This window comes from Brachycentrus maculatus, unplaced genomic scaffold, assembly GCF_059751285.1.
Source record: "Brachycentrus maculatus isolate JH-2025_06_01 unplaced genomic scaffold, ASM5975128v1 h1tg000256l, whole genome shotgun sequence".
NCBI classification, from domain to species: Eukaryota; Metazoa; Arthropoda; class Insecta; order Trichoptera; family Brachycentridae; genus Brachycentrus; species Brachycentrus maculatus.
In genome coordinates this window covers 49,172-62,820 of record NW_028281007.1, presented here as the reverse complement: position 1 = coordinate 62,820, position 13,649 = coordinate 49,172, and the positions used below count along the sequence as shown (strand labels likewise).

Genomic DNA, 13,649 nt, shown 5'->3' with positions numbered 1-13,649 from the left:
TATGTTAATAAACACTTTTTATTCAATTCTATCCAACTTTTACTCAGTAAATACCACTAGCATATTTCTTAAAATTCATTATGACACGCGTTTCGATGCATTCCGCATCGTTTTCAAACACCGTATGCGAAATGTAACGAAACACGTGTAACAATAGATTTTAAGAAAAAGTGGTATTTACTTATCAAAGCTTTCCCACAAAGTGTGCGCCGAATCAATCAATGAAATATTTTACTAAAATAAGTGATTCCAGTAGAAAAAACTATACTTTTTTATTCTTTCTCAGAAATATTACCGTGTTCGAAAACATATATTTTGTTTTATAGTTCAGTGATATTTTAAAAATATACTGGTTTTATTAAACTATTTCTGACCCTCATGTACACTGAATAGTGCACAGAGAACTGCGGCGAATCGGTGCTTGATTATATACACGATTATGCTTGATCGGTGCTTGATTATGTACGTACTCATTGCTAGAAGTAATTATTCTACTGAGGCTTATCTCGAAGAGTTTTACGTGGTTTCCTCCCACAAATGAGCAAATGCGGAGAAGTTCCTGATTGGCCCACACTCTAGATTACCCCTTCTGTTCCCAACACAGATTAAAATAAAATAGTTTATTTTAGTTAGAAGAAACAAAAATCCACTTAGTGATCTATAAAACTTGTTTATTATAAGCAAATTAAAAGCATAAAAAGAAAATAAATGCAACTCCCACGTAAAAAAAATACTCTCCTGAATAAGTAGCTGTTCACATATTTTTAAAGGTAAAATACGAGTTCAATCAAAACACTCGATATTAATGAGTAACGATTATTTAAAGCTTGCTGTTAATCCTGTGATACACGTATTAAGAAAGTACATAGCATGCATTATGTTAACACTTCCTATTACGTACTAGGTCACCTTGTTATCCCGATCAATCTAGAACACAATACACTCTTGTTAATACCTATTAATATACATAATACCAGATTACTCCGAGCCATTATTGTACCAGTGTACTACATATATACTAGACTTGTAGTACTCTCGGTAATACACGACTTCTGATTATTGCTGTATTACTATCTCTATCGTCAATCTAAATACATAATTGTTAAGCTGATTAGACTTGCCAATCGAAGCGTTTTATTTAGTCATGTAAATAATTTATTCAAATTGTACAATAATTTAGAAGCTGGTTACAAAAACGACTTAGTCGAAAAGAACAGTTTTCAATTAATATATTTTTATTTTATTCAATAAAAGAAAATTTGCTATTATTGTAAATAAAATATCAATAAACTCTGTGGGAGGTTTTTCCCGAAGAAAATTTTAATGTGATAAATATTACTTCAAAAACCTATAAAACCTTAAACGTAGATCATTTTCAAAGGGCATCAGAAAATGATTTGTATGTGTTTGAAAAGTTAGTAACTTTTCTATTAATTTAAGTAGTTACTGAACTTTAAAAAAAAATCTCTTCCTACAAATTTCAAATATTTTTCAGATATTAAAAAAAATTATAAATACGGCAGATTTTCTATATTCATTCATTCATTCGTTTACCTAACGTTGCTGAATTCACCCTAAACACAAAAACATCCAGCGAACATTTAACTTTCTAAAGTAAACTGAGAATCCTCTTGTGTCCAGATCTGATGTGGTGTTGACTGCTGTCTGCCGTCTGCCAGGCGTAACCAGATATCATAATTGTGACTCTTATAAACTACTTTTTTATGTCCTTTTGCCATTATATTGTAATCAATTGTGTGTACAGTTTTTTTATTACTATTTCTATGTTTGTTCATATGTACCATGTTTTGAATTTCATTTGTCCTAACGGGAAATGTATTTCTAAGAATTCTCTTGTGAAAATTCTGTAGAATTCAAACTCATTGAAACTAAATGAACATCGTTAATGAATTCGTAAGCATAAGTTACCCCCTCTTTACTAAACAAAGTATTATTTTTACTGGTATGGTTTTGACAATTTTATATAGTATCAAATACCAGGTATAAAATTAATGAACAAATGGTGTTCTAGGAATCCACTCGTGTAAATGTGTAATTTGTGGAGCAGCGGTTTGTAGAACCTGCCGGAGGCTACATCTACAGGATAACTCGCGAAATATTCTACAAAGTTCCACAGAATGGAGAACAGAAAGGGTGGAACCGATGGAAACGCGTATCAGATGAAAGATAGCCAGATTTATAATTCTATATACGAACATGTAGTTCGGTTCGATTCCACATTAGATAGTTATCTCAACAGTTTAATTAATCGATCTGCACTACGCTACTAAGCGGAAAAGGAATAGTAACTGAGATCTTTAACCATTACATATTTGTCTTCTTCTCCTCTAAACCTTATCGGAATAAAATAGTGAAAAGGACACTTATAACCAGTGTAAACTTAATCGTTAATCTCACGAAGGTGCGTTGATCAGTCCCATGCAATATTTAGCCAACGATCATGTTCAATAAATACGTCAAAACTAAAAAAGTGAAGAAGAAAAACACTTATATTTATTTGAATTCTTTTGGAAATCAAACCCTGGTCCTTATATTAGGTAGCCAATCATTTTTACCCATAAATAAGAAAGTAAAAGTAAAAATATTCAGAAGTAGCAATCTCGATGGATTTTACATTATATTTTTATTTGAAGTCTTATTGTTAGGACATTATAGAAATATCTTCAATGATCCAAAGATATTTTTTTGTATAATATTTTGTATGAGAAAAAAAGAGTAAATGTAAATATTCATAAAGCTAATTTTATTTTTTTACATCTCATCAAAGATGAATAAGAATATGGAAGTCTGGGCATTTACGGGGCTGACGACCGTCATAGGCCGGCTTAAGTGATCACTTTAAACACGTGTAATATTCACCAATTCTACCCATTATTGACAACCACATTACTCAAATTCTTGGAAGTTCTATATATATGAACCAATTTTGAAATATTGTTCTTGAATCACTAGAACTTCACTAGAGACATCTATTGGTGAGATGAAAAGAAGCTTTTTATTGAGCAGAAACTCTTTTATTAGTATGTGACGTCCGAATCCTGGATAACAATCACACACATGAGAAACGCCAGAAAATATCATTTTAATTTTTATTGTTTAAGCTTATAATTTGCCCAGATGATTTATTTACAACATTTTGAGTGTGTCATTTTGTGAACAAGTATTTGGACACACTCAAAATGTTGTAAATTTATAAAGCTTACTACTTGTCATCATTGGCATGCTTTAATGCATTTAGTTCTCGACATTTCTCGATACTATTACTTTACAAAATGGTGGTTGTTAACACACTGTATGTACATATAACTGCCGAAAATAAAACAACCATAAATGTTCAATTATTCACTAAATTAATAATTTATCTGTTCCAACAATACCATAGTTAATGCCAAGATCTCATAAAAATGCTGTTAAATAATTATATTTTTCAGTCCGCCCTACGAAGATCTCCGTGTCAGGAGTGGAGAGCCACGCGGTCGAGAAGAGCAAGGTGACGCTGGAGTGTCTGGTACAGGGAGCCAGGCCAGCCGCCAACCTGACGTGGTACAACGGCTCCCGTCCCCTGGAGGCTGAGCAGACCCAGTCGGTCGCCAAACTGCAGGTAAATATTTTGACAATTTAAGAATATAAAAAAACCTAGTGTGTTATTTAAATGCCAAATATATACGTACTTGTCGTAAAATTTAAAGATATCGTAGTCGTACAGGAGAAAGTGACCAATTAACAAAACGTAAAATGTTCGGGAGGGCCATTTAAGTCACAAGAAAATAAACATAAATGCAGTTAGCCATTTTTAGCAAGTCAATATATTATACTTCCAAGTTTAAAATCATTTGGGATGTTTTTCAGGGCAATATTAAGCTAGTAAGATATCAAATAGTCAATGATCACGTTTTTGTAAAGAATGCACTTGGTCACTTTCTCCCGTATGACTACGATATATGTGTTGTATATTTTATACATTTCTGTATAATATTCACTAGTGTCAATATCTGCACATCTTGCGTAATATATTTTTAATTTGTTATAATTATATCAATGAACCATAAATAAATATTAAAAATAATACTAAAATAATACTAAATATTAAAAAAAAAACAATACACATAAAAAAACAATGGCTGGAGGAAAATATTTTATTGTTGGGTAATATATCCAAAATTAAACGAGATTTATTTGGTTGAATTCTACATTTATTTATTTAACACTAGTGTTTGATAATGTCCTAAGAAGGCGAGACGCGTCATGTATTAACATATACATTATTAAATGTAGAATTCAACCAAATAAACCTTATTTAAGTTTGGATATATTACCCAACAATTCAATATGGAATTCTACCAGCTGTCTGCAGTTACAATAAATAAGGAAAATACAATATTTTTCCTATTTTTGTGCATTATTAGCAAATAATCGCATAATATCCATCCTTTTGTAATGAATTCATACATCAAAAGAATGTTTTCAAATCGGAGAGAGTCGCAATACGAGTATACGGGTACGGGGTATGAGCGCGAGTCGGGAGGAATGGATATTGGAAAGTTTAATACGGCAGTCAGTCAAGTGGTATAAATTCATATGAAAATCTCGAGAACACTCACTAGAGCAGGAAATAAAGGAAGCTCGTAATATATTATTGGCCTGGACAATAAAATTTCCACTTTATGTAAGCACTAGGAACTAGAACCGACCCACCTACCATATATTATTGTTTTTCAATGGCCCCTTGAACGAGCACGTACGGTACGAGATATCCACATACGTGTACTTACCCCCAAATCTTCAACAGCGGGTAATTTTAATTTGGAAATTTATATTTTATTTGAAGAATTTACTCAAAATACCACGTGTTAAATCTGTCATTAAAGTAACGCCTGGTGCTTAGATCGAATATTTCTGAAATGATAATAAAACACTGATTAATTTAAATCCCATCCCAATTAGGCACTAAATAGTAAAATATATATTGCAGCGATAATTTACACCCATCCTTAATAATATTCATTTTCACATCTTGAACTTGCGTCATCACCCGAAAGCGATATGTAATTTTCCTTTTAAATTTGAATTCATCAATCTTAAATAAGATAAAATATGTGATTATGGTTCCTTGGTACTCGTATTAGTAAAAATATCTAGGCTCAAACTCACTCTGACATAATTTTATTCATATTTACACAAACTACTTAGATTTACCTGAAAATTTGTTTTGGTACAAAATATTTGTCTATTTCATATTAATTTTTTTTAATTTATTTTATTATTTTTACTTGCTTTTATTATATTAAAATTGTATCTATTTATTCAACTTAATAAAAGAACCAAATTAAAATAATCATTCGTTAAATTACATGTTTCCAAATGAACTCCTTTAAAATGTTAATTAATACAATAGTATAGTCATCAATTATTTTTTATCAGTTATTCTTTCAGCAAAATAAAAGTTCTCATTATTTATTACCTCAATTGGATAGATTTTTTTTCAGTTAGTATTTTTTTGAGGTTTGGATACAACTAATAGAGTAAAATCAAGAAATTTTACTTTTTTAAAAAAATACTTATGCCTATATAAGTTTATATTTGGTAATTTCCTTTTCAAGATAATAGTTTTCTAATATTCATTCTTCACGGCCCCTTTTTTTTAAATTAATTTCATTAATGTTAATGTATATTGTTGAAGCAAAAACAAAAGAAATCCTTAAAGGAGAGAAATTCCAGTAAACTATAAATAAAATTGTATTATTTAACATATGATCAAACCCAGTATATGCAAAATTAATATCAAGGTACCTATATTTTACAAAAAAATCTGAAAATAAAAATATTTTTACGTTAGAATAAATATGGGTACTTATATGCGTAACTTTCCGTTTGAGAAAAAACTCACTGAAGGAAAATGTTTTACATCTTATACGATTTTTTACCCCTAGGCTAATATCCGTTTAGCTTTATTCACTAAGTATCTTTTGTTCTTTTTTTTCATGAAACTGTACAGAATAATGTGAATATTTTTAGCATTTTTTTTAAGCACGACACTTTATATTTTTTGAAAACCTGTTTCAAAATTAAATAGACAGTGAACCTCGAGTTACAAACGCCTTGAGTTACATATAATTCGAGTTAGAAACATAATTTGGGATTGCAAATACACATTGGATTACATCGTCGGCTATAGCAGTGCCCACTAGTATAAGTATGTAACCCCGAGTGACGTAGCCATTGATGCTATCTTCTTTTCCCTATATTTTAATCCTCCTCCATTTTTATTCCCGTAAAGCGGTAAAGACCTTCACCTTGAACATTTTTCATTTACGTCATGTGTATCCTATCGAATATATCCACTCCCATATCTTAATGATGATCAGAAGAGTAGAACTCCTCAATTTGCCTTCATATAAACAATGATAGATAAAAGTTAATACCACACTGATCCGAAACGTTACCTTATGGGTCCGGAAAGAGTTTAAAAAGTCAACTAAGTAACTTATTTATACATACTTATTCTAGAAGAAATTTTAGATAAAAATCATAGTGTGTGACTAAAAATAAGCAAATAACTAATGGACACCAAAATACAGTGGCGTAGTAAATAGATTGTTAAGAGACGGATAAAGATAGAGACTATGTTTGCAATTTTTCAAAAGTGAACTGTATTTTGGAAAAGTTTCATCCCGAAAAACTTTTTATTAAAACTTACATCCCGAAAGACTACTTGATGCAAAATGGGGGAAATATTTTTTGTAACCATATGGCGACCTTATAATTATTAAAGTTAAATAAGGATGATGAAGTTTAAATTAAAGAAAACTTGTTGAATTCGTATTTGCCGTAGGTACCAGAATTAAGTAAGTATTTTCAGTACTAAGGATGACTGAAACAGCTGCTTCTCTTCAGAAATCTTCATTCAACTTAAATTAAATTAAATCCTTTCTTATCATTGTTTCTTTTCACTGGAAGAAACTCTTTTGATTCTCCGTTGTAATAAAATTTACATTTAATTAAAAAAATACATCCATGTTCATACCTACTTATATATTTTGAAAAGAAGTAAAAGCATGATTACAGTGGCCTTCATATTCTTACAATTTCCTCAATTTTCATATGTTTTTTTTTTTATAAATGGTTGCTTATATTTTTTATTAAAGAATGGTGTTAGGTACTGTTACAGTATTCTATTTACATTAAAAATTAATGTAAAAGTATTTCGGCTTAACGGAAACAATTTTTGTTTCTTTGTATGAGATTTAACGGATTTTGTTGATAAAGTAACTGTCATATATCTATACAATAGAAACTTTTATCTAATTACTAATATATCTAAAATAAAAATTGAAATAAAAAATAACACAAAAAAAAATATCAGTGTTTATAATATTATGTGAGACGAAGGTACCTTTTATGATAAAACATTAAATCAAAAATAGTTAGAAAGAGATTTTTTAAAGCTGAAAATTTAAAGGATAGTCGGCGCAGTGATGTGATTACATCTCGAGTCCTCTAGCTACTGGCAAGTAGTGTACAGTGAGAAGTGAAGTGGGTTAGTGCCACAAGTGTACGGGGTATAGTGAGGAAGGGATCTAATCTCGGGCACCCGTACACAATGGCATAACCACCCGAGAGCTCTGAACAACAGCGCCAGCGGAACAATTAAATTACAAATTAAGTCTGTTCACAAAGGGTCTTTTTTAAATCTGCAATGTAAAGTTTACTCTATTTACACTCAAAAATGATGTCCCAATAAATAATTAACGTTGAGTTTTCTATTTTTGAAGAATTTTTATTATTTCACTAATGGTGCAAACGGAACTGCATTGGTGGATGAGGTGTTAACTTGATCGTTAATTATATATATTTTCACAGAAATCAATTATGCGCTCTTGGATATAGGAGTAAAATATATAATAATTGATAGGATACTGATGACGCAAATGAAGAATTCGCGGTAAATGATATTGTTTCTATATGGAAAGGAAATTGGAAAGAAATAACTGGTACAATGATAATATGTGAAGTACCCGGAGTTACATGACCGTACTCGTTCAAGCTTGTATAGTTGGACATTTAACTGGTATTTATACGAGTCCCTAGAGGATTACAAACAATATAAAAGATAATAAAAAATGCAAAACTCCTGTGATCCTAAATTATAAATTACATACTTTGATTATAAATTATGGTACATAGGGTGTCCATAACTAAGCATGATTGGTTCAATCAATAAAATACGTACCGCTATAACTTAAGTTTTGCCAACATCCATCTTGGGTGGTCTATAATGTCCTCAAAGCAGTGCTGAAAGGTTCACATTCCTAACAGCGGCAATGAGGTGCAACGGACGCTCCCATTTACTGTTAACTAAGCGATTTATTCAATGAATATTTTCTTATTGAATTGAGTCGCAGAATTAGCTTAGTCACAATGGTCAATAAGTATTCGTATTATTCCTTTATATCTTTGGGCGTTGTTGCGTTGTGTCTCATTTGATAGATCACGACAATTCACGTAGAAATAAAAGCGTCCGCCACTTCTATTGGCAGCTTAATAATTTGACCAAACTTTGCGGGAAACATGAAAATATAATTATCAAGTATAAGATAATTAATTATATTGTTAAACAATTTAATTGGAAAAAACGCTTTATCCATCAGTTACAGATTTTTATTTTTTAACATGTCACTTACATTAACCAAATTCTAACAGCTTTGTTTGATGTTGCCAAAAATTGAAAAAAAAATGCATCTGGTAACTAGTAGTTATTTCTGACTGATGTAAGAGCATCAATACGTAACTACCATATGTTGAATAAACCTTTGCTATTAGTAAAAGATATAAAGATTTGATTGAAACAGTAAAAGATATGAAGATCAGGTATGACAAATACTTAATACGGCCGGGTCAGGAGTCGTAATAATCGGCGGGTATGTATGAGGAGATGCATGAATGCAGAAGAGGCGAAGAATGTTTGGAAAGACAGAGTGGTGTGGCGTTCGATTCTCTCTGCCTATCCCTGCGGGGAAGCGGCGTGATGGTTAGTTAGTTAGTTAGTTATAAAGATTTTATAAATATTTTGAAGAAAAAAACAGTCAATCTTGTAAACCACAAAAACTGTGTAAAATAATACTAAAGAACATAAATAATATTTTTCCGTTTACAAATTTTATACTAAAAATATATAGAGTGTAAACCCTTTTTCAAAGTAATGACTTCTGTTTGTGTCTCGTGAAAAGTTGCCATTTGTCTACTGCATTAATATATATTTCCGGTGGCGATAACTCTCAGGGAAAAGGGGCGCGTCAGACGCTGCTCGGAAATCCAACCTCGAGAAGAACAAGAAAATACACGCGCGGATCGATTTTAATTATAGGTGTTGTAAAATATATCTGCGGTCGGGTGCGGGGGGGGGGGTTGGGGGAACATGACCCCGCACAAATTTGAGTTTCCGCGGGAACGTTTGCGGCCGCAATTTTAACACCTCTGATTTATGTCGGAACATCCCTTCGCTGGAGGTTATTAATGGCGGGGGCTGGCACCCACCCCCCCCCCCCCCCCCGAGAGGAAAAAATAGCGCGTAGCGAGCAATCTGAATATTTAAAAACACTTTCACCAACTGTGATACAGCCGGTTTCATTTAACCCGGAGAATGCTGCATCGGTACGGAGTATAACATATTGTTGGCTCTTCTTATGCGTGTAGATCTAGTATGACAGAATCATAATAGTCATCTTACTCTCTAAGTGTTTGATAAATCCGACTGCTAATCAGGAGGCTCCGGTTTTCACGTCTGACCAGGTGTCTCCAGATAGGAACCTCTTGTAAATTAGTGATACAATGCGTCATATTGCATGGGAATGTATACGGCTTAACATTATTTTATGACTATTATTTTTTTTAAATCGGTAATTACAGAATAACATGACTAAGCACAGAAGACGGATTGAGTGCGTCGCTAGCCTGCCAAGATTTCTTAAATGATAACAGATTTTTGCGGTTTGGTTTCAATTTAGACACGTAAAAAAGTTTCAAGTTGGAAAAACTCTATTAAATAATACGGATTATCTGAGTAGAATCAAAATTTAAATTAAAACACATGAGAATAAAATTAAAATATACATACATTCAATAAAATGAAAATCAGCTATTTAATATAAATAAAATACACAAAATATTTCATTTAAAAAAATCAAAATATTTAAAATATTCTTAGTAATTAATAATAAATACAAAATTAAGGCAAATAAGTTATCTGTAATTTTTTAAAGAATGTAAAGAGGTAATTTTTTAGTATATTTATATTCGAAGAAAATCGAAACCGTGAGTAATGAAGTATTACAGCACTAATAGTAATCAGTAACCGTTTGTAGGAATTGAAGCGCATAAGTTTAGTTTAAATCGGATTTCCCACGAGTTTTAGTGAAGCGTATAGTGTGTTGTGTGTTGTGTGCTGTGTTTTGTGTTTTGTGTTTTGTGTTTTGTGTTCTATGTTGACGCATTTGTGGTAATGAAAAGTCAACATTCAGAGCGACACAACTAATTGGGAACTCCATATCTGGGTCGGGAGTAAATCATTACGAAGTTACATGTAAGAAGTACCTACGTACATACAACAGCGGCTTGAAGTTCATGTAAAGCGCTTATCTATGAATTCCAAAAACTAGAAGAAGTATTTTGATTATTAATAAGGTATGAAGATTTTGCTTCCATGCAAATGATGTGTTTGTCTTTATAGCCAAGCGCACATTAAAATGCCTTTTGAGAACTTATATTCTTTCCCAATTGCGTACAAAATTAAGATCTTGCACACGCGGACAAGATTTTGGATATGTGGAAGAAATCCACGAATTTCTCCTATTTTAGGCATTTGTACTGTATTTTTACGTACCATAAAAAAATTAAGCGTTAGAGGGGGAATAACTCTTAAGAAGTTTTTTTTATATTATATATTTTTGGCTTCCGTTTATTAAGTTTTCGGTTCGCCACTGCGATCCCTTTCACTTCTTGCTAACACGTTTGGGTAGGTAATCAAAAATTTAAATTTACCTCCATAAACAATTCACGAGTTACTCATAATTTCTAACCGCATCAATCGCGTGGGCTATAAACTGCCAACTTAATAATGAGATTAATTCGAGCATTACCTACCTTTTACCATTAATTATCCAAGAACATTAATTTATTTCAGAATAAGGACATTTCGGGAGCAAGTTTTCATACGTAAAGTTTTTAATTAAATTCAAATTTCATGGCTGTAAAGTATCTTTTTGGCATATTATGGTGTAATGATTTTTTTCGTACGTCTCAGATCACTGACCACAATCACGACTAAGTTATGAAGATGATTTTTATTTCAAGAGAAGCTAACTATTGGTTATAAGCCATGTAAATTTCTTGACTTCCAAAGTACTTGGTCTCTGATGAGATTTTTTTAAATGAATAATTTACAACATTTTGAGTGTGTCCAAATACTTGCTCACAAAACTGGTTTGGCACTGAAAGAAGAAGAATTTTATAAATTTACTTAAAAGCGTTTTTTTATAATTTTTCATAATTTTTACTAAAATTCACTGGGTGTGTATACAAAACCGTCGAGATATATCAAAACTTGACTATAATGTACTCAAATATGTGCATTTTTGTTTCGTTAAAATTAAAGCGAGATTTTGAGAATTGGTGCCGTAATATATTTGATAAATACACATTTGGATGAATAGCGGTAGAGTGTGAACTATAAATTTTCATGTTTTGAATATTTCAGTACCTAGTGGTACCACTGTTTGTCTCGTTTGTCAGTTTGGTTGCATTTCCGGTCTGCGGAACGTCACTTCCGAGAGGAAACTGCAAACAGAAACCGGAACTGAGTCGCTGCACCAAGGTGTCACATTGTCGTGTTGACGCAATATGCGTATTGGTACTTAATTCATATAATAAATCAAACTTTTTTATTAGTAAATTGATATTGCACATATTATATTTTGATTACAGATATTCTTATTTTAAAAATATAATTGCATTTTGATTACTTTAAAGAAGTATAAAATACAGAAATAATATGTACCTACATCTAAAAAGGACCTTCTTATAAAAAATGATATTGGTCGGGTTCATATATGAATACCCTTTTTCTATGATCTTACTTTGCGTCTGCTTCTTTTATTTTTTATTTAAACTTAACAGCTATAATTTTGGAAGCACTTACTGAATTAGCAAGATATCCTTTATTTTATTGTTTACCTTCAAAGATTGTTTTTTTATGATGTTTTATATTTGAAAGTTAGAATGAATGTGAGTCCCGATATTAGTGCTCAAAGAGATTTATTTATTGATCAATTAGCATTATTTGCTCTGCGCCCATTCTGTCGAACAACAAATCCGAATTAATTTATTATACTAACAAGCTGGAATATTCACCAATAAATTAAATATTTCCATTCCTGAATAGGTATCAGATGTTCACATATAAAGCGAATTAACCTGATAACAATAAAAGGATTACGCATCAGCTATTTAATTTTACTTCGATGTATATTCAACTTATTATGAATGCAGTTAGTATGTAATTATAAATTTAATAAATTGGAAGACCAACGCTCTACATTCTTGTATCAGTCAGCTACTATGCAGTTTGTTCTTACCTCTAATCCTATCTGTGCAATTAAATTAATATTTATCAGAATTGACTTCTCATTTTCTTGTGTAACTTTTGTATAGATTTTAACTAAAAATCTATTTTGAATAAACTTTTAAAGTTTAGCATTCATATTAAAAATATCTTTATATTTTTTATCAAATCCCATCCCACGGGTAACAAGATTTTTGAAATTCATGGATTTAGTAGGCAGTTGATGGTGATATTTATCCATAAAAAAAATGGGTTTCACACATATAAAAGTAACTCAGAGGTCCTAAAATATTTTTCATCAAAAAGCTTCGAATTGCAAAATATTTAAACATTAAAAATCCGGAAAAGTAGAAATGATATAAAATATAGCAAAGATTACAACTTCCCTCAACTGTTTATTTTCCAACTAATCTAATACGAAACAACTTCTCACCATTTCTCACCTTTCCTCCTTAGGAAAGGAATATATTGTATATTCTTATATATAAAAATGAAAATGGTATTTTCTGGCGTTTCTCATGTGTGTGATTATAATCCAGGATTCGGATCTCACATACTAATATAAGAGTTTCTGCTTAATAAAAAGCTTCTTTACATCTCACCAATAGATGTCTCTAGTGAAGTTCTAGTGATTCATGAACAAGGTTTCTAAATTGGTTCATATATATAGAACTTACAAGAATTTGAGTAGTGTGGTTGTCAATAATGGGTAGAATTGGTGAATGTTACACGTGTGTAAAGTGATCACTTAAACCAGCCTATGACGGTCGTAAGCCCCGTAAATGCCCAGACTTCCATATTCTTCTTCATCTTTGATGAGATGTCAAAAAATAATATTTATAAGAATATATGTTATTATTTGTGCCCTTGTACAAATAAATGCTCAACGAAAGGCACAACACTCAAGCTGCAAGCAGATTCCTCTCACGGGGTTCAACATTAATGCTATGAAGTGCATCGAAACACATAAAATACGTGTAATAATTCGGGATCTACAAATGAACTTTTAATA

The 13,649-nt window shown here is 31.4% G+C and overlaps 1 protein-coding gene across 1 annotated transcript in view; it reads left to right on the top strand.

Moving 5' to 3' along the window:
- The window catches only part of LOC148306059 (hemicentin-2-like), an 81,203-nt gene that overhangs the window by 40,798 nt on the left and 26,756 nt on the right, over positions 1 to 13,649 (top strand). Inside the window, exon 4 of the mRNA XM_088265662.1 lies at positions 3,453 to 3,622. Coding sequence (XP_088121788.1) covers positions 3,453 to 3,622 — 170 coding nt within the window. The remainder of the gene's footprint in view (positions 1 to 3,452; positions 3,623 to 13,649) is intronic.